Source organism: Crotalus tigris, unplaced genomic scaffold (genome assembly GCF_016545835.1).
Source record: "Crotalus tigris isolate CLP2741 ecotype Arizona unplaced genomic scaffold, ASM1654583v1 scf7180000017596.1218436, whole genome shotgun sequence".
In the NCBI taxonomy this organism is placed as follows: domain Eukaryota; kingdom Metazoa; phylum Chordata; class Lepidosauria; order Squamata; family Viperidae; genus Crotalus; species Crotalus tigris.
In genome coordinates, this window is record NW_024096501.1 from 260,944 (window position 1) to 282,019 (window position 21,076).

The 21,076-nt window shown below is 43.0% G+C and overlaps 1 protein-coding gene across 15 annotated transcripts in view; it reads left to right on the forward strand.

Moving 5' to 3' along the window:
* The window catches only part of MYCBP2 (MYC binding protein 2), a 144,123-nt gene that overhangs the window by 115,253 nt on the left and 7,794 nt on the right, over positions 1-21,076 (forward strand). For 13 of the 15 annotated variants that reach the window (XM_039365591.1, XM_039365633.1, XM_039365649.1 and 10 more), the window contains 18 exons: positions 673-872; positions 3,022-3,171; positions 4,900-5,060; positions 5,809-5,965; positions 6,295-6,519; positions 7,032-7,097; positions 7,744-7,983; positions 8,834-8,932; positions 11,110-11,190; positions 12,423-12,689; positions 12,783-13,066; positions 13,221-13,317; positions 13,455-13,574; positions 13,795-13,896; positions 15,002-15,130; positions 16,850-16,982; positions 18,881-18,984; positions 20,093-20,284. In XM_039365591.1, the coding sequence (XP_039221525.1) occupies positions 673-872; positions 3,022-3,171; positions 4,900-5,060; positions 5,809-5,965; positions 6,295-6,519; positions 7,032-7,097; positions 7,744-7,983; positions 8,834-8,932; positions 11,110-11,190; positions 12,423-12,689; positions 12,783-13,066; positions 13,221-13,317; positions 13,455-13,574; positions 13,795-13,896; positions 15,002-15,130; positions 16,850-16,982; positions 18,881-18,984; positions 20,093-20,284 (2,807 nt within the window). The remainder of the gene's footprint in view (positions 1-672; positions 873-3,021; positions 3,172-4,899; positions 5,061-5,808; positions 5,966-6,294; positions 6,520-7,031; positions 7,098-7,743; positions 7,984-8,833; positions 8,933-11,109; positions 11,191-12,422; positions 12,690-12,782; positions 13,067-13,220; positions 13,318-13,454; positions 13,575-13,794; positions 13,897-15,001; positions 15,131-16,849; positions 16,983-18,880; positions 18,985-20,092; positions 20,285-21,076) is intronic. The other 2 variants (XM_039365612.1, XM_039365675.1) reach the window with 1 other exon arrangement.

Consider the following 21,076-nt stretch of genomic DNA (forward strand, 5'->3'; position numbering starts at 1 on the left):
GCCGGAAACCCTGGGAGGGTGTCGCTGCAAAGGATCTCCTTCTCAGAATCTGAATCCAGTGCCTTACATGAGTACTCATAAAGGCCAGTTTCCCCAGAGCAATTTAGATATGTTGCCAGCGCTCCAGTTCCTTGCAAGCCATTCAGCGTTTGGCATGATTCACATGGATAATACTCCATGTGAGAAACGGGTCAGTGTTAGTAGCCTCTCAGTTCTTAAGCACTGAAAGCCAAGACGTTGGTTTGACTATTGCAGGGGTAGGCAACCTTGGCTCTTTTATGACTCGTGGACTTCAACTCCCAGAATTCCTGAGCCAGCCTGGCTCAACTTGGAAAGCTCTCCCTTTCCCCTCAGCATGGCTGGCTCAGGAATTCTGGGAGTTGGAGTCCACCCATCTTAAAGTTGTTGAGGTGAAGAAACAATGGACTAGGCCAGGGGTAGGCAACCTTGGCTCTTTTATGACTCATGGACTTCAACTCCCAGAATTCTGGGAGTTGAAGTCCACGAGTCATAAAAGAGCCAAGGTTGCCTACCCCTGGACTATTGGAATGCCTGAGAGGCAGAGATCAGCGTGACATTGTCAAGCCGCTGCAGATACCATGCGCAATGTTTCTAACTTAATATGACTTTGATGCTGACCGTCTGTTTCCGTGTGTTTCTGCCTTCAAACAGAAGTGGGCTCCTCTCTTCTGAGACATCCATCTCCTGAACTCTCTCGGTTAATCTCCGCCCACAGCTCTCTTTCCAGGGGAGAGAGAAACTTCCAGTGGCCCGTTCTGGCATTTGTAATTCAGCATCATGACTTGGAGGGACTCGAGATAGCCATGAAGCAAGCTTTAAGAAAATCAGCTTGCCGGGTGTTTGCTATGGAGGTAATGAATTTGAATCGTTTGGCTGTTAAATTGTGTACCGGCAGGACTTCTGCTTAAAAGCGTGGGCTGTTTTACTGCTCACGGTTCACACCAAAGGCGTATCCAGACCTGTAATATGGAGGAAAGGCTACATCTCTGACACAAGTAACTGACATGTTGCATTGCCACCCCCTCAGCTTCGTACGTTGCCTTTTTATCCAGCAGTCCTAAGTGTCGTGCGCAAAATTTGTGCAGGTTCAGTGCCTAACGTCGTCTTTCTGCAAGAGGTTGTTCCATGCAAAAATAGAAGAAAATTAAAATAGAAAATTGCTCCACACTTCCATATTATGTGGGTCAGAAGGAGGGCTGAGACAGTATCTGCAGACCCCTCACATCCTGGACGCAGGCCGTCACTCTGCTGAACACCTAATTCTCACAGCGCTGTCTAATGTCTGTGTGTATTTACCCATGTAATATGGCTGTAGTATTATCACTTATCCTTATCTTCTTTACTCCTCTCCTCTTATTGGTATTACAATGATGAGGTTGCTTTGCCTGTACACTGAGTGTTTCTGTACCAAGGACAATTCCTTGTGTGTCTAATCACACTTGGCCAAATAAAGTATTCATTCAAAGTTTTAGTTAAAGATCCAGGAAGGCCGTAGTGTGGCAAGGAACTTCCTGGCATGTAAACATTTCCAGGCAGTAGCATCAGGGCCATCCAGGATTCCAGCAGTTCCCTCCCTCGGTTGGAAGGAATCAGCTGTGCCCGCTCTAGCAGCTTTCCTTCTCAAAGGTGATTCCCAGGATGAAAATTACTGCTTCTGTTTCTGCAATCCACAACTGTGTTTGGCCGAATAGCTACTGCTTCCACACTGTTTGCTCAGGTCCATTTGTTGATCCACCTAGATCCTTCTCCCAGGTGACGTGCCAGGCCTGCCCTTCCACAGCTCCACGCCATGCTCCCTGCCACCTGATTGGCTGGAGGCTATTTGTCTCACGCAGCCAAAGGCCCAGGACAAAGGGTGTCTTTTGCCGGGGTGGAGGGCAAGGGGCTCATTGGCCAGGGAAAATGGCCGGGGGCGGGCCAGCCGAGGAGGAAAGCTCTCTGTAAATGGGCAGAGGTGGGACTAGGGAGGCAGAGGAGGCGTGGCCAAGGGTGGGATCCTAAAGGTCCCATTCCGTCCACAGTTGATCTTCCTAACTGAGATACAGGAGGATGAAAACATGACAGGCTCCACACACCAATAAAGGAATATTTTTAGCTCAGGGTTGAAATGAGGGGTCCTTGGTGCTCTATTTTCTTGAAGAAGTTTTCTTGCTCAAACTAGGTAATATCATAAGTGATAGTAAGGAGTGGGGTTTGCTATTAGTTTATATCAGTGGTTCTCAACCTGTGGGTCGGGACCCCATTTGGGGCCAAACGACCATTTCACGGGGGTCGCCAAACAACGCAGTCTGCCATTTTTTTCCCCTTTTCCTTAGCTGTGCTGCTCCCTTTTATTCTATTTAGCTTTTGAAAGCCAATAGAATAGACTCTCTTGAATAGAGTCTAATTCTATTGGCTTTCAAAAGCCAATAGGAATTGTCCAGGCTGTCTCTGCCCTGCTGAGCCCGCCAAAAGTCCCATTCTGCAAATGGTGCTGTACCAGTTGAGTAGTCCTCGACTTACGACCGGTTGGGGGTCGCGGCATTAAAAAGGTTGAGAACCACTGGTTTATATTCTAGTGCAGGGGTAGGCAACCTTGGTTCTTTTATGACTCATTGACTTCAACTCCCAGAATTCCTGAGCCAGCCATGCAGGCTCAGGAATTCTGGGACTTGAAGTCCACAAGACATAAAAGAGCCAAGGTTGCCTACCCCTGTTCTAGTGGCTTGCTCTGTCTTTGTTAGGGGTTCTTTAATTTGGCTGTTTAGTGTTGACTTGTTTGGCAGTTCCTTGATTGGGGTATTGTTTACTTCTTGATTGTTGGTCTGATGTTAACCTTGTAGTCAATCTATGCTCATCTGGTTGCTGGTGGGAAGGTGTTTTGGTCTTTTCTCCCCCTTTTAGCTTGTTGATTAACTCTTTAAGGCTCCACATATTTGGAACAAGCTTGTCTTGCTCTAACAAATTGAACAGGGTTTATTTTCCCCAAACCTGGCATTTTTTTCTTTTCTGTCTTCTTAGGCTTTTAATTGGCTTCTGTGCAACGTCATACAAACCACGTCTCTTCATGACATTCTTTGGCATTTTGTGGCTTCTCTTACTCCAGCCCCAGTGGAGGCTGAGGAAGAAGAAGATGAGGAAAACAAAGCCAACAAGGAAACTATTGAGCAAGTAGGTCAAAGGGATTGCATATTCTTTACAATTAATTTTACTTACATGTTGGGAAAACACTGTGCATTTATCTCTTTTAGAATAGTTGTATCAAGGTAGGAGCGAAAAAATATACTGTTTTTTTTTTTACAGCCATCTATGGATCACACAGGGTTCCTTTGTGCAAACTATTTCAGAGACTAGTTTGTAACCCAAAGACAGATTGTGCTTTGCCACTGCATAGACACAGCAGCCGTAGCTTTGCCTGGATGCAAATATGATAGTCAACATTCCCGACTCTCTTTGTGACCAATTAGATTTCTGTAAATCAGGGCTTCTACGACTGGTGATTTCTTGGACATATAGTGGCCTAAATCCACAGAGAGCCTTTTGATTTAATTTCAGAAATGGAGGTCACATTTACAATGGCTTCAATTAGCCAATAAAATAGCTAGGAATGTGGGCTGGCACAGTGCTATACTTAAAAAAGATGTGGTAGTTTAGCAAGTGAAACAGTAATGAAGGCATTTCTTATTCTTGAGAGAAATCGTGAAATACAGACCACAGTACAGTTAGTCTTCATTTTTTAAAAATTTCTTTAATTAACTTTCCAATGTTACAATTATATCTTTGAAAAGCAACGTGGTGTCTGAGTTACTATAATTCCATTACTTACAAATATTATTAATACAAACCTCCAACCATTACAGCCAATATTTCCTCTCTTTTCCCCCCTTAACACATAATATCTCTTGTTTAAATTAGTATACTTCTTATTCCGTCCATCAACTACTTAACAGCTTTCTTATATTTATCAATAATTTTATATATTTTATTTATTTTAACATTCCATCTTTTGGACCATCAATAACCTTATAAATTTTCCCAGCTTTAATTTTGCGTTGATTATCATTTCCAAATTTTTAAATGACCCCAATTCCTTTGTCACAATTCCCCACAACATCTAATGTTCCAGATACATATCTATCTCACTTCTATATCACCTTACAATCACAATTGAGCCCAAAATTTATGTTGCTAAGCAAGAAATTTGTTAAGTGAATGTTAACCCATTTTACGAGTTTTCTTGCCACAGTTGTTAAGCGAATCGCTTCAGCCGCTAAATGAATAACACGGTTATTAAGTAAATCTGGTTTCCCCATTGACCTGGCTTGTCAGAAGGTCACAAAAGGAGGTCACGTGACCCCGGGATGCTGCTAATGGTCATAAGTATGAATCAGTTGCCAAGCACCCAAATGTAAAGCGCGTGACCATGGGGATGCCGCAGTGGTTATAACTCACATTTTCCAGTGCCATTGTAATTGCAAACGGTCACCAAACAAACTGTTGTAAGTCGAGGACTATCTGTTTTTCTCTCAGGTTTTTCAAGATGAGGATCTTTTTAAGAATGTTGACTCAGAATCCTCATTCTAGATAATTAGCTTTTATTCAGCATATTCCCCTTATGCTAGAAAACCTTTATAAAGCAGGGTTTTTAAATGTAATTTTTTTTCTTTTAGATTTGAATAGTTTTTGCCCCGTGTGCTGCTTTCGTAGGTTATTCAAAGTTTGGATTTGTCTTATTTAGCTTGCTAGCCTTTGATACGGATCTTATTACTGTTTTATGAAGTTTGCCCCGCTGCTCTACAGCTTTGTGTGTTTGTGTGTCTCAAAGTCTTCTTGGGGGGAAACCACAGTGTGGAACGGCGTTAAATAACTAATTCAATGCTACTTGTGCTTGATGTGCAGGAAAAGGATACGCGGGTTTGTGAGCATCCGTTGTCGGACATTGTGATTGCTGGAGAAGCCGCACATCCGCTCCCTCACACTTTTCACCGCCTGCTGCAGACCATCTCAGACCTGATGATGTTGCTGCCGAGCGGAAGTTCATTACAACAGATGGCTCTGAGGTGGGATTTCCCGGGTGCAGGCGGGCTCCAGACACAGTGAAACTCTGGGACCCAGAAAACGCTTCAGGGCAGAGCCAAAATTTCTCAGGAAAACATGACTGTGGTGGTTAGCAACAGAATCTCAGTTTGCTTCCATCAGGCCACCTTATTTTATTCCCACCCTTTACAGGGAGGAGGGAAAACACTGCACACAAAAGACCCCTGAGCATTTTGCTACTGACAAGTCTACTTGCAATCTGGGCAGAATATGGGCAGGCTCAGGGTTGAGTTTTTAGGTGCCAAGTGGTCTCTGAACTTACTTCTCTTCCTGCAGGTGTTCCAGGGTGGAGGGATTAGTATAAGAGTATGTTCTTCTTATATGTCGTATGTGCAGAAGCATGTGAGCTTAACATGCAGCACCATAGAGTTTGCTCCTAGCAGAGGCCTCTTTGCCCTTTCTAAATGTTCCTGGATGCTGCCATGATAGAGAATGTGGGCAGCTCAGGATTGAATTCTTAGGTGCCAGGTAGTCTCTGAACTCACTTCTCTTCCTGCAGACCTTTCGATGCCTGTCCAAGCAAGGTCATCAGTGCAGGGTGCAGAGGAGCTGTTATAGGTGGGAGCTGGTATTAGTTCTGGTTTGATTGGTCTTGTTTATCTGGTGCTGGTTTCTGTAGATCTGGCCATTGATCGATAGCTTTGTGGAAGGAAGGATGTATCTTTCGAAGCTTTGAACTGAAAATGGAATCATCATTACCTTGTTTTTCAGATGCTGGAGCCTCAAATTCAAGCAATCCGACCATCAGTTTTTGCATCAGAGCAACGTCTTTCATCACATCAATAACATTCTCTCCAAATCTGATGATGGAGACAGTGAAGAGAGCTTCAGCATTAGCGTCCAGTCTGGCTTTGAAGCTTTGAGTCAGGCAAGTTGCTTTTCTGGCTTACATCAGCCAGCGAGAATCCAAAGAATACCTGGCCAAAATGGTTTCCTTGAATGGGTGATTTCTAGCATAAAAAATGTTTGGGAAATGTTTGATTTGGTTCCATCTGGGGATATCCAGCAAATTGCGAAATTGAACAGCAAAAAGTTTGCCCAGACCAATTTTAAAGGAATAAACAAAAGGGTTGTGGGGGTGCATGGAGCATATTCAGTAATGTTGATCTCAGGTTTACATTTTAATTTAAATACTTTATTAAATTAATTTAAACCACAATAGTGTGTTTTGACTGTGAAATTTGTTTGTGTTAATAGGAATCATGTATAGTAGTCTGCCTGAAGGACTTAACTAACATTGTTGATATAAAAACTTCAAGCCGACCAGCCATGATTGGTAGTTTGACAGATGGGTCAACGGAAACCTTCTGGGAATCAGGCGATGAAGACAAAAATAAAACCAAAAACATTACAATTAATTGTATGAAAGGAATTAACGCCCACTATGTGTCTGTACATGTTGACAATTCACGAGACCTCGGGGTAAGCACTGTTTCAACATGCCCTATTAGACATTAGAGGGTGAATGAATGATAAAGCCATAGATCTGGAAAAGCAAGGCAGATCAAGGTTTTGTTATAATTCATATATAAGCCAGATGGCAAGGATATAATGGGGAAAAATGATTGTGTGATTAAAAATACTTTAAAAAATCTTTTTTTTATGTGGTGATGGTTTTTTTTGGGCTGTCCTTTTTTTTTCACGTTTGAGTCAGTGTTGACTTCTAGGGATTGCCTGAATAGTTTTCTTGGTAAGATTTCAGAAGCGATTTGCAATTGCATGTTTCCCAGGGCTGCTAAAGATGGACTGGCCCAATTGGCTGCTTAACTAAAATGGGATTAGAACTCACAGCCTACCAGCTTCTAGTCTGGTACCATAACTATTATGCCAAACTAGATCTAATCTCTGTGCCTCTCTCTTATTTTAAACTGCCGATATCAAAAGCAATTTTAATGCTTGATTTTTATTTTTTTATTTCATATTGTAACCTCTAGAATAAAGTGACTTCAATGACATTTTTGACTGGAAAAACAGTTGAAGATCTTTGCAGAATAAAACAGGTAGTTTACCTATGCTATTATGAGTAATAATCAAGCATCTTAATATTTAAAATTTATGTATCTAACATTCTGTTTAATGAACTTTTCTTAATTGAGAACTTGGACATCATTTCATTACTCTTTATTATATTGAAAGAAAGAAAAGATACAAGATCTCTCTCCTTGTATCTAATAATCTGTCTTTGTTCTAAAATGTTAGTAGCTGCAAACGTAATATACCATTCTAGATTTAACTGTCCAGCTCTGTGTAGTTGGAGGAAAGGATAACATGGTTTTGATTGAAAGCTGATTTGCTTTTGTATTTTTTCACTGTTTTACTCTCAAGCAAATGCTTTATACAAAGCAATTCTCACATGTTTTAGCCTCAACTAATCCTGTAATTTGAAGTTAAGTTACAGCCAAACCCCGCAGTAACTGTAACTTCAAATCTGGCCGCAGAAATTGGGCTATCCACTAGATGGCAGCAGAGATAGAGAAACTCTGCATAAGTATTTGTGGCCATCTAGTGGTCATACATATTTTTCTAAGTCAGACTTGCAGCTTTACTCAGGAGGCTAATTTTGATTTTTGAACTATTCTGCTTGAAAGTTATGCAGTCATGTTTCTGCTGTCTACACCAGCTTGCTTTTCTATTCCTGTGTTTTAGGTTGACTTGGACTCGAGACATATTGGTTGGGTAACTAGTGAACTTCCTGGTGGAGACAATCACATCCTCAAAATTGAGTTAAAGGGGCCAGAAAACACTCTCCGCGTTCGGCAGGTGAAAGTGCTCGGTTGGAAAGATGGAGAAAGCATCAAAATAGCCGGCCAGATCTCAGCAAGTGTTGCTCAACAAAGGAGCTGTGAAGCTGAGACCCTGCGAGTTTTCAGGCTTATCACATCACAGGTGAGGGGCATGAGAAGCAACAAACACAACACTCAAGCCTCCATAAAGCAAGATTGTCCTCTGTGTAGGCAGAAATGGCGTGGGAATCCCGTCTTCTGTTTTTCACATTTCTTTTGCCCCTTCCCAAAGTTATGCCTCGAGTTGTGAAAAGGAGAAAAATCCACAAGTTAAAATGATGCCCCCAAATACAGGTCGGTGATGGAGTTTAAGTTAGAGGTGTTCCATTTGAATATGCACATGTCCAGGGGTAGGCAACCTTGGCTCTTTTATGACTCTTGGACTTCAACTCCCAGAATTCCTGAGCCAGCCATGCTGGCTCAGGAATTCTGGGAGTTGAAGTCCACAAGTCATAAAAGAGCCAAGGTTGCCTATCCCTGCAGTCCATCTGAGTTCCTTGGGAAAAATGGACAATTCGTGCTGTATATTGTGACGTTGACTTACACTTGGTTCCACTGCTTCCTGATTTACTTAAATCTCTAAAATGGTTCCCACTTTGGATGTCTGTTCCCCAATTCCCTCTTCACCATTTTCTATCTTCATCTTGACTAGATAATGAGCAATATCTCTTCTCAGCTTTAAACGACTGCATGAGAGTAGAATGTGCACTTTTTAATGCAGGGTCTGCACCAGGCAGTATCTGATCATAGGAATCTGGAATTTGTGATATTAGTTGTGTATTAGTTATTCTCAGGGCTGTTCTGTTGACAACAAACATTGCATAAAGTAATATGCGTCATAGTTTATTTATTTTCAGATCAATAATCAAATTGCTAATATTGCTGCCTAAAAGAAAAAAAAAAGAAATAGCACATCTGTCTTATTCCAGTATTTTGTTTACCCTCTGAAACAGGTTTTTGGCAAACTCATATCTGGAGATGCTGAGCCGACCCCAGAACAGGAAGAAAAGGCTTTGCTTTCTTCACCCGAAGGAGAAGAAAAAGTACACAATGTATTTATTTATGTTCTACAATTACCAAGATTTTTTTTTTTTTATCTCCCAATGCAAGTTGGTTCAGATCTTGAACTGTCCATCTGGGACTGCGTTCCTTTTAGTCGACAGTCTGGATCATTCAGAAACGAGGCTTTTAACCTTTAGTCATATCGAATGATGGCTTAACGGCCGGCGCCCCAGTCATTGATTGGAATCCCTGAAATGGCACCCTGCTCAGAGGGAAGCTTAGCCCAGGCGTGTTGTTGTTGTTGCCGCCACACTGCTTGGTACTTAAAGAGACATTAACCGTAGGCTTAGAGGTCACCGCAGGATACTGTTCATGATGAACCTGATAAGTCTCCATGCTGGGACACCTTGGCGAGCATTTTCACATGAGCCAAAGGCTTTTTAACCTTTTGTGTATTCAGTGCTGCTTCAGCTATAAGAGCTCCCCCTGAATCAACTCTGCAGAAGCTAGTAGTCCTCCAATTACAATAGTTCATTTAGTGACCATTTGAAATTACAAAGGCTCTTATGGCAGTTTTTCACACAACCATTGCAGCATCCCCATGGTCACTTGATCAGAATTGGCAGACACTTGGCTACTGGCTTGTATTTATGATGGTCGCAGTGTCCCAGTGTCGTGTGATCCCCTTTTGCGACTTTCTGACGAGCAGAGTCAATGGAGAAACCAGATTCACTTAACAACTGGGTTACTAGCTTAGCAACTTCAGTGATTCACTTAGCAACTGTGGCAAGAAAGGTCGTAAAATGGAGCAAAGCTCACTTAGCGACTGTGTTGCTCAGCCACAGAAATGTTGGGCTCAATTGTGGTCGAAGACTGCCTGTATTGTCACTTAGTATAACAAAATTAGTTTTTTCTGTTTGCATCTGCCAAAAAAAAAAATTTTTTTTTCTTGAATTTCCTATCGAAATATAAACACACAAGCTGTCATTGTCCTGGAAGAAAAGGAAAAATCCCTGAGATTAAATCTTCTGTACAGTTCTTGTTCGTAAAATAGTCAGCATGGTGCTTGCTAGGGAATTGGGGCAACCACTGCTTAAGGTGTGTTTGCTTCCAAGCTGACACCGAAGGGCCAGCTTGTGCCTCCTGCAACAGACTCCCACAGCCAACTTCTCTTGTCTTAGGAAGGTTAAATCATGATATTCCAGTGGTAATCAGGTTAGAAATTATTCTCCACAATAGTCTGGCTTCGCTGTTGATTCTCGGAGGGTGCCACTGTGTAAACTTTTTTTTTTAATTAGGAAAAATCTCACTGTCAGGCCTGCCCCAATCTGATCCCTTAGGGCAGGGGTAGGCAACCTTGGCTCTTTTATGACTCATGGACTTCAACTCCCAGAATTCCTGAGCCAGCCATGCTGAGGAGAAAGGGAGAGGTTTCCATGCTGAGCCATGCTGGCTCAGGAATTCTGGGAGTTGAAGTCCACGAGTCATAAAAGAGCCAAGGTTAGGGGAAAAACCCTCGACTCCATTTGGTTGAAGTGAAAGCTACTTTGATGCTGGTTGCAGTAAAGTCAGGCGGAACCTGTGTTTCCTGTGCATCAATACAAAGCTATTTTCTTCAGTCCTGTCCCTCCCCCTCCCCATGACCAGTCCAAATCCAACCAGTGTGATGCCGCCAGGATGTTTTGGGAATGCTGAGGTGTTTGGGCTGGTAACTGTCCACACTCAGGGCAGACGGCCTTGGTGATGCCTTAGCACAAACGGGTTCCATATTGATCTACTTTTCTTCAGCTGTCATTCCTCCCTCCCGAATTCCCACACAAACATACCTACAGTTTTATTGCCCATTTGTCGTCCCCCCACACCCATCCCTCCCCCCTAGTCCTTTGATGACAGGATGCCAGCTGAAGATGGTGGACCTGACATTCACTTCCAGGTGAGGATAAACCAGGTCTCACCTGCCTAAGGGTAAGGAATCCATCATGCTGCAGCTGGAAAACCAGTATTGTCTGGAATTCAGCTATTTGAAAAGGTCTTAGGAGATTTAAGGCTTATAGTCTCTTTGAAAATATGATTACGTCCTAATTTTTCAATTGATTGACATTAGCTAGATTCTTTATGTCACTTAATAACCAAAACTTGCATTGGAAACAAAGCAAAACTCTCTCAAATTTTTAATCAGAATGTGAAACGTATGATCATACTAAACAATATTGTATTCCTTTTCAAGGCAACTTCAGATGCAGACCTGAAAGAACACATGGTTGGAATCATATTTAGCAGGAGTAAACTCACGAATTTGCAAAAGCAGGTTTGTTCCTTAGAACATTTTGTAAAGCTGGTTTTCTTCCACTACATTGTGCATGTGATCTTCAGCTTAAGAATAAAAGATTCCATACGCTAAGAGATCAAGTCACTCAGGAAAGGAGGGAGACCCTGTCAGTTAGGAACTTGTCAGTGCCCCCAAACCTATAAAAATGGTGGACTTAACAATTCTATCGGCAAGGGAAGATATAATGCTTGATTTCCAGTGTAAAGATTAAAATTGACCCATCCTGAGTTTCCACAATGAACATCAATAAACTTGTGGTGATTGTGTGCACAGAATGAAGTAGACTGGTATGCACAAGGTATTCAATATATTCACTTAACAGGAGACACAATGTACTCATATGTATTCGTGAATTGAGAAGCATCTGGGACAGCAGTGGGGGATGTTAGAATCCATATGATAAGCAGGAATAAAGTCTTCCCTCCCATACATGTGCAGACATGTAAATCATCCAGGTTGTCCCAAAGGTGCTTTTCCAAAACACAACAGGACTTTTTTCTCTCCTCTTCCCCCCCCCCCCGCCCAACAACCAAATGACTGCAAAGAATATAAATCCTTCCATTTCCCACCACTCAGTTAGAACTGAAGGAGTTTCTTGGATGAAAAGTTAAATGTGTTCAAGGAAAAAACCCAAGAAAATCCAGTTTAGGTAAAATGCGTTTGGGACATTTCAATGGCTTTACCTTGGCAGCAATTCCCAGTGTAGTGAAATGCAATCCATCCATTCTTTTGAGGGGAGGGGGCGATTTGGGCAAGATGTATCATTCACCTTGCAAGAAGAGCTTGCATTTATATTTGTCCTAAGGGTTTCAGGTCTACCACTTGTAGTATGTGAATTCATTTAAGCACTCTGTGCGGTAGACTTAAGTCTCAATTCAGCCTCATATTTCCTTGAACTTTAATGGAGTATCTATACTAAACATCAGCGTTATTGAAAAGACATGCAGTCTTGTTCAGGGACCCTCAACCCCCAGTCCATGGACTAGCACCGGGCGGCAGCATGCCAGAAACCAGGCCACGCAAACAAGCAAAGCCCCAGTCACGGGATGCAGGCAGCACTCGAAACCACACCACCTCCGGTCCACGGAAAAACCTCTTTCTAAAGAACTGGTCCCTGGTGCCCCAAAGGTTGGGAGCCGCTGGTTTAGGTGATTAAACTGACAGGACTGAGCTACGGTTTAATTTCCTCTGACGCCTCTATTTGTGATTAGGTCTGTGCTCATATCGTGCAAGCCATCCGCATGGAAGCCACGCGTGTCCGAGAAGAATGGGAACATGCCATTTCTAGCAAGGAGAACGCCAACTCCCAGCCCAACGACGAGGACGCCTCTTCGGATGCCTACTGCTTCGAGCTGCTGTCCATGGTGCTGGCCCTGAGCGGCTCCAATGTAGGGCGCCAGTACTTGGCCCAGCAGCTGACCTTGCTGCAGGATCTCTTCTCCCTGCTGCACACGGCTTCTCCCAGAGTCCAGAGGCAGGTCAGTATTGAAAAGTAGGCTCCTTTTCCGCTTGCAGGATGATTGGCTCCCGAGCCACGGTCGGCCGCTAACCTCTGTGGGTGCCCCTTTCAGGTCACCTCCTTACTGAGACGGGTCCTGCCGGAAGTCACTCCCAGTCGCTTGGCCAGCGTCATCGGGGTCAAAGCCTTGCCTCCAGCAGATATCAGTGATATCATCCACTCCACGGAGAAGGGAGACTGGAACAAGCTGGGCATTTTGGACATGTTCCTGGGCTGTATTGCCAAAGCACTCACTGTTCAGCTCAAGGCCAAAGGCACCACCATAACGGGCACGGCTGGCACGGCAGCCGGGAAAGGCGTTACGACCGTCACTTTGCCAATGATTTTCAACTCCAGGTTGGTGGCAGTTAACACAGTTTCCCATAGTCCACGAGGCTTTTTTTTTTTTTTTTTTTTTTGGTAAAGATTCGTGACATCCGCAGCTGTGTTCCTAAAACGTGCTTCAAAAAGTGCTGTCCATTCTAATTTTATTTTATTTTTCTCCCTCTAGTTACCTTAGACGAGGTGAAAGCCACTGGTGGATGAAGGGCTCGACTCCGACGCAGATTTCAGAAATCATTATTAAGCTCATAAAAGACATGGCAGCTGTAAGCTTTCATTATCTTAGTATACCTCTTCTGCTCTGTGGTTCACCCAAAGCCGCTTTGCCCAGGTGGACTTTAGCATTTTTCTTCTTTGTGCGAAACATACTCATACTCGTGGTCTCAACTGCTTCCTTGTGCAGGGTCACCTGTCTGACGCTTGGTCTCGCGTGACAAAAAATGCCATTGCTGAAACAATAATTGCTTTGACCAAAATGGAGGAAGAATTCAGATCCCCCGTGCGCTGCATCGCCACAACTCGGGTAAGAAAGTTGACTTGCCTGTTACCTCTGCTGGCATCCATCTTCTTTACTAATGATTATTCTTATTCATTTATAATTTACAAAGATAATATTACTAATAAACCTATAAATTATCAAGATCTACTCTGATTGGAAGAGAACCCAAGCCCCCGTCAATAGATTACATAAGCAATTGCGCCAACCTTTATGTTGCTAAATGAGCCTGTCTTCCTTCCTGCAGCTGTGGCTGGCCCTGGCCTCCCTCTGTGTCCTTGACCAGGATCATGTTGACCGCCTCTCTTCTGGAAGATGGATGGGTAAAGATGGACAGCAGAAACAGATGGTGAGGAATAAGTGCAAAAAAAACAAAAAAGAGCTGCTCACAGTGTATCTTTCAGAGTTAGTCCCCCTATCTTTTGAGATATTGGATGTTTCTCAGTAAAGGGAATGTGATATCCTTTGCTTCTGTGTTACGTTTCAGAGTGCAAATGTATCTTGTGTTTGGGAAAGCAAAAGTACAGAGTACAGAGAAGAGCAACAGAGATGATTAGGGGACTGGAGGCTAAAACATATAAGGAACGGTTGCTGGAATTGGGTATGTCTAGTTTAATGAAGAGAAGGATGAGGGGGGACATGATAGCCGTGTTCCAATATCCCAGGGGCTGCCACAAAGAAGAGGGAATCAAGCTATTCTCCAAGGCACCTGAAGGCAGGACAAGAAGCAACGGATGGAAACTAATCAAAGGAGAGAAGCAACCTAAAACTAAGGAGAAACTTCCTGACAGTTAGAACAATTAACCAGTGGAACAACCTGCCTCCAAAAGCGGTGAATGCTCCAACACTGGAAGTTTTTAAAAAGAAACTGGACAACCATTTGTCTGAAGTGGTATAGGGTTTCCTGCCTGAACAGAGTCCCTTCCAACTTTATCATTATTATTATTATTACATATCAGCTTGAGCCAGTTGACTGAGGCTGATCTTCCCAAGCTGAGTAGAGAGTTGGGCCTGGTTAGCACTTGGGTGGGACACCAGGAAGCAGCCCTAGATGGAGGAAGCTGAGGAAAAAAAAAGGAATGCCAGCTATAAACAATCCACAGAGAGGAAATGAGTTTGTTTGTAATTTATTTCATAAGCTGATGAAGCCTGGGAAGGAGAAATTTAAAATGCTCAAAATCTTTGTTTGTTATTTAATTATTTATCGTGTGTTTGCTGTCGCCAATAAGAGAGGGGTGGACATTCCAAAACCCTCTACCTTTCCCTCAATTCTTACATGAAAAGTCCTTCTGGAGGTGTCAGTTTCTCAGGAAAGTAAAGGAGAAAAAAAAATCCTAGAAGGATGCACCGATGAACCACGTATTGTGCTTAGAGAAAAAGTCAACAGGAAACAAGCTCAACTCTAAGTAAAGACTTTCCTAACCTTACATTGATCTTTTTAAAAAATCTTTCAGCCGATGTGTGATAACCATGATGATGGAGAAACGGCGGCCATTATCTTATGCAACATCTGCGGGAATCTCTGCACAGACTGTGATCGATTCCTCCATCTTCATCGGCGGACAAAGTCACATCAGCGACAGGTGACGTGTGACTCAGGCTTCCCAACTCTCTGGGGGGAAAAATCATACTTAAAATTCCCCTTCTTTAAAGATGGCATCCAAGTTCATAATTTGTCATCTCCTAGTCACATGAGAAAAGGTTTAGAGTAGGAATTTGATTTTGTCAATCTGTGGTGATATATCCTCACCCCCAGATATGCAGGGAAAGCCTGAACTAGTTTCAGGGCTTGGGTGGAGGACAGAAGCTGAGATTAAACCCTCTCAAATGGAATTACCTAATGATTTGATTTAATTTATTATTTTATTATTTTTATTTTATTATTTTATTTTATATTATTATTATTATTATTTTGTTAATAATAATAATAACAACAACAACATAACACCCCAGACTTAACAATTGTCGATAAGAAAGACAAAAAAGTTTGGATAGTGGATGTGGTAGTGCTTGGAGACAGCAGAATAGAAGAGAAAGAGCTGGAGAAGATAATAAAATACAAAGACCTACAAATAGAAATAGAAAGACTGTGGCAAAAGCAAGCAAGGGTAGTACCAATAGTAATAGGCTCCTTGGGTGCAATCCCAAAGCAACTGGAGCACCACTTGAACACCATTGGCATTGACAAATTCGCTATTAGTCAATTGCAAAAGGCGGCCTTACTAGGAACTGCTTCCATCCTGCGACGATATCTGTAATACCATCAAACATCCACATCTGCCTATCCCAGGTCCTGGGTAAGGACTCGATAGGTAGACAAAATGCCAAATCCAGTCTGAACATCTGGCTGACTGTGCGATGATCCATAACAATAATAACTTTATTTATTTATTTGCAGCCCATGTCACCCACAAAGAGACTTTTGGGGAGAATTTGCCTAGCAACAGAATCTCAGTTTGCTTCCGTCAGGCCCCCTTATTTTATTCCCACCCTTTAGAGGGAGGAGGGAAAACACTGCAAAATAAAAAAAAACCTGAGCATTTTGCTACTCACAAGTCTACTTGCAATCTGGGCAGAATATGAGCAGGCTCAGGATTATTTAGGTGCCAGGTGGCCTCTGAACTCACTTCTCTTCCTGCAGGTATTTCAGGGTGGAGGGGTTAGTATAAGAGTGTGTTCTCCTTATAGGTAGTATGTATAGAAGCACGTGAGTTTAACATGCAGCGCCATAGAGTTTGCTCCTAGCAGAGGCCTCTTTGCCCTTTCCAAATGTTCTTGGACGCTGCCATGACAGAGGATGTGGGCAGCTCAGGGTTGAATTCTTGGGTGCCAGGTAGTCTCTGAACTCGCTTCTGTTCCTGCAGACCTTTCGATGCCTGTCCAAGCAAGGTCATCAGCGCAGGGTGGAGAGGAGCTGTTGTAGGTGGGAGCTGGTATTGACTCTTGTTGGATTGGTCTTGTTTATCTAGTGCTGGTTTCTGTTGATCTGGCCATTGATTGATAGCTCTGTGGAAGGAAGGGTGTAACTTTTGAAGCTTGGAACTGAAAAATGGAATCATTATTACCTTGTTTTTTATTCTATTTTATTATTTTATTTTATTGCTGATAAAGTCAAATAAGAGAGAGGAATAACTTAAACATACAAAAGTCCTCAGATTCCTTTTTGAGAGAAATAAGAATGGGTAGGCAGGCAGGCAGATAGACAGACAGACACAGACAGACAGACAGACAGATAGATGTGTATTTTTATCATCTAGGCTCCCGAATTACAAGTCTTAATATGTGTTTGGCAAACCCAACAGGTGTTCAAAGAAGAAGAAGAAGCTATCAAAGTAGATCTCCATGAAGGCTGTGGTAGGACTAAACTCTTCTGGTTGATGGCCCTAGCCGATTCTAAAACCATGAAGGCTATGGTGGAATTCAGAGAACATACCGGTAAAGTTTATTTTTAATTAAAGTTTTATTTCTATCACTTGAATGGTGGCAATGTAAAATACATTCAACATTCTGAATGTGTGTCATACAATGCTCATTCATTCATTCATGTAGAAGTATTTTGAGCACCCAGCTCAATGAGATAGCTGGTGATTTACATCCTTTAGTTCTGGAGATGCAGGAAACAGCATATCGGCTTGCAAAATATTTTCTAGATTGAAGATCCTGGCTTGCATAGAATAACACAAGCAGAGTTGGAAAAATACTGGTTCAGGCCCACTGATCAAAATGGGTCTTTGCGCTTACATCATGAACTTGACTGAAACTGGAATCTAGTTTTCAGCTTCTCTTTCTCCCTTAACTGGTCTCTCTTAACATCTGCCTGGCTGATTCCATCTGCAGGGACACACACATTCTCAGGTCCTTCAGTTAAACCATGTCATCTATTGGGACCCTGAAAATGTTCATCCTCTGTAGCAGTTCCTGTCCTGTGGAAGAAAGTCACCCTCAAGATCTGGTCCCACTCTGCTGCTTCTTAGCCAAGCCATTGAGACCTGGCTTTTCACCCAGGTCTTTAGCAAGGGAGAGTAGCACTCTGGCTTCTTCATATTTTGTCTTCTTTTTTTTTTTTTTAGCTTTGCCTTTGGTTTTTATTGATTGGATTGTAACCTCTTTGTCTGATTGTTGTGAGTTTCCCAGAGTCATTGAGAATTGGGTGGCATACAAGTTCAAATAATAATTATACTACTTCAGTGCAAAAATGATGCCTGATGGGCGATTTTTGCCCAGCGCCTCATGTACTATACAGTAGTGGCCAAAATTGTGGAAACCTTGGGAATTGGGAAAAGTGTACAGTAGAAATGCCACTTTTGGTTAAGTTTCCACCCATTTTTCTTCTAATTTCTTTATAACTGTAGCCTTGTTCACTTAATAATACTATTTGACATTGCTTTCTGGGCAACCAGCCAACTCTTTGCACCATTACTTTAATTTTATTACGTTTTACAAGCTCATTAAATGAAAGAAGAAGAAAAAAACACCAACTTGATAGCGATCACATAACACAACACACTGACCAATGTCCTCCTCTCAGCTTCAATACAGGACATCAATCACTGGATCCTACTGTGATCTGATTGGCTCATTGCCAAAACAAGATGACACCCGATTGGCTCTCTAAACGCTCACGCTCATTGGCTACAATCCAATGAAGGAAAGCTCCCTGATATCAACCTAAGCAAATTGTGCTTCCTTTTTCTGGTTATCTGGCATTACATTCTTGATTAAATTATATTTCCATTGATATGTAATTTTCTGATATTACTCAAAATAAAGTGGTATTATTAGCCATCAAACCTCAGAAATACACTTTGGCCACTACTGTATGTATGAAAGCAAATCAGAAAAGTACAGTGTGTAAATTCCCTTCTTGCAGAATTTTCCCAGGGACTCCTGTTTTGATGCACAGACCTTTTCAGGATCTGTCTCTGACACCTCTGGTTCCAGAGGACCTGGCAAGTACGGTAGATCCTGTCTCTGTACCAAAAAACCTGTAAAGCTGCTGCTGTTCCTCATTAGGCCAAGCAATTTCTTTTTTCCTGCTAGAATCTCAGTGTTTCTCAACCTTGACAATTTTAAGGCATGTGGACTTCAACTCCCAGAATTCCACAGCCAGCATTGCTGGCTGTGGAATTCTGGAAGTTGAAGTCCACATGCCTTAAAATTGTCAAGGTTGAGAAACACTGTGCTAGATGCTTCAGTTTTTCAGGGCCTGCCTTGTCTTGGTACCGCAGAGCCACGGCTGCTGGGTAGATCCTTTGCTCGTGGTAGAATGGTTCATAGTTGCCTGATTGATAATACAGAAGTTTTGTTTTCTTTTCTTTCTGGTTTGGATCTAGGCAAGCCCACCACAAGCAGCTGCGAAGTATGTCGTTTCTGCGGCTGCCGAAATGGAACAGAATTATCGGCTGTCGGCAGTGTCTGTTCAGATGCTGACTGCCAGGTCTGTACACCCAAAGTCTGAGCAAGTCTTAGAATGTCCGAGACAAACTACTTGGAGCTTGTGAATGTCACTCCTGAGTGGCATCTCTAGGAGGATAGCTCAGCTGAGCCAGTTCTGGGTGAAGCTATAAGCAAGCACCCAGCAAGGAATGGGCAGAGCAGGACCAGTAGCTGTCCTCTGAGAGTTCCCCTGTAGATGTTGGCCAAAGCAGGACAGGACCCCTTGGCAATCCTGCAGCTCTTCATCCTCCTGCCCATTCAAATGCCAATTCAAAGAAAAAAGACTTTGCTTATGCACATCAGACATCAGCCTTAAGCAGCTTTGGGTACAATGGACAAGGGTTTTGTTCAAACTCTCCTTCAATGGACTAATGCAGGGGTAGGCAACCTTGGCTCTTTTATGACTCGTGGACTTCAACTCCCAGAATTCCTGAGCCAGGAATTCTGGTAGTTGAAGTCCACAAGTCATAAAAGAGCCAAGGTTGCCTACCCCTGGACTAATGTCTACTAAAAGTAGAGATTGTATTGCCTGTTTATGGGGCACGATGGCTCAGTGGTTAAAGATGCTGAGCTTGTCAGCTGGAAAGCTGACAGCCTGGGGTCGAAACCCCAGCGCTATTCAACAGGGTGAGCTTCCTTCCTCGCTCTAGCTCCTGCCCATCTAGCAGTTCAAAAGTATGCAATTGCGAGTAGATAAATAGGTGGGTAGGTGGGAAGGCAGCGGCGTTCCCTGCACCTTTGGCATATACCCACGCTGGCCACATGACCACAAAAAATGTCTTCAGACAACACTGGCTCCCTCAGCCAAGAAACAGATGAGCACTGCCCCCTAGAGCTGGGCACAACTGGGCAGGGAAACCTTTTACCTTTACCTTCAAATTGATGCAAATTTAGAGTTTGCAGACCCTCCCCCCCCCAAAGCTGCCAGACGTGGGCTCCCTTGCCTGTTCAAAACACCTGTTTCTGACTGAGGGGGAAAGAGAATTGCTTCAGTAGGCAGAAGAGCAGTTCTGCCATTCCTACCACGACATTCATTTTTAAGATTGCTACGCTTTGTTTTTGATCCCCTGCAAAGAACATTGATGGAGTTGTTGCTCATCCTTTCCTAGGAATATGCTAAGCTCGCTTGCAGCAAAACTCACCCTTGTGGCCATCCTTGCGGAGGAGTCAGGAACGAAGGGCAGTGCTTGCCCTGCCTGCATGGCTGCGACAAGAGCACCACCACCGCCCTGAAGCAAGACGCCGACGACATGTGCATGATTTGCTTCACGGAAGCACTTTCAGCAGCTCCCGCCATTCAGGTGTGCTACTCTCTCTTAAATCAACCCCGGGTCCCAGCAAGTCTGGGCAAAGAGGTTCAATTTTTTTTTTTATTTCTTCTGGTAGCATCGATATTCATATGCATCTGTGAATTGGAACTATTGGTGGTCTTAATGTTGTTTAGCTGGACTCTGGCAAGTTTGGTGTTCCATTTTTTAAAACAAATACTTTGTTTGGCATGAAGAGTAAGCATTTAAATAATTTAAAATAAGTGCCAGGGGACCTGAAATTAGAACTGAGGATCTCTAGGGGATAGTATGACTTTGTAACATCCTCTTTTTGACAAGACCTGACTTTGCCAAACACTATGTAAATGTGAGCACTGGTTACCAGCAGCAGATACAGAGAAAGCAGACCAACAGAGTCAATAGCTATGCACACTGGCTAATGTGAATCTTAAAACGGACCCGTTCACTGCACAGAATGAAAATCATCTTGGTGGCCAAGCAGACCTCATGCTGGAATCACCATTTGGGGACCTGGTGGTTTCATGGCAGGGCTCTGCAGGAGGCACCAGGGACTCCCAGGCCTGGCTAGGACTTGAAGGTCCCTTACCAGGGCTCCTTATAGGGAACTGGAAGCAGAATTGCCACTTCCTCCAGAGCCATATGGGGTTGGAAAATGATGTCAGGGGAAGAAATTGAGAGACAAATAACACTTGCTTTGGGTCAAATGTGCCAAAGTGATGCTTAGCCATCAGAGCTAGGAAGTTGCCTAGCTAGCAAAAAAAAAAACCAAACAAAAATAAGACAAACCATTGCTAAGCTGGTTTT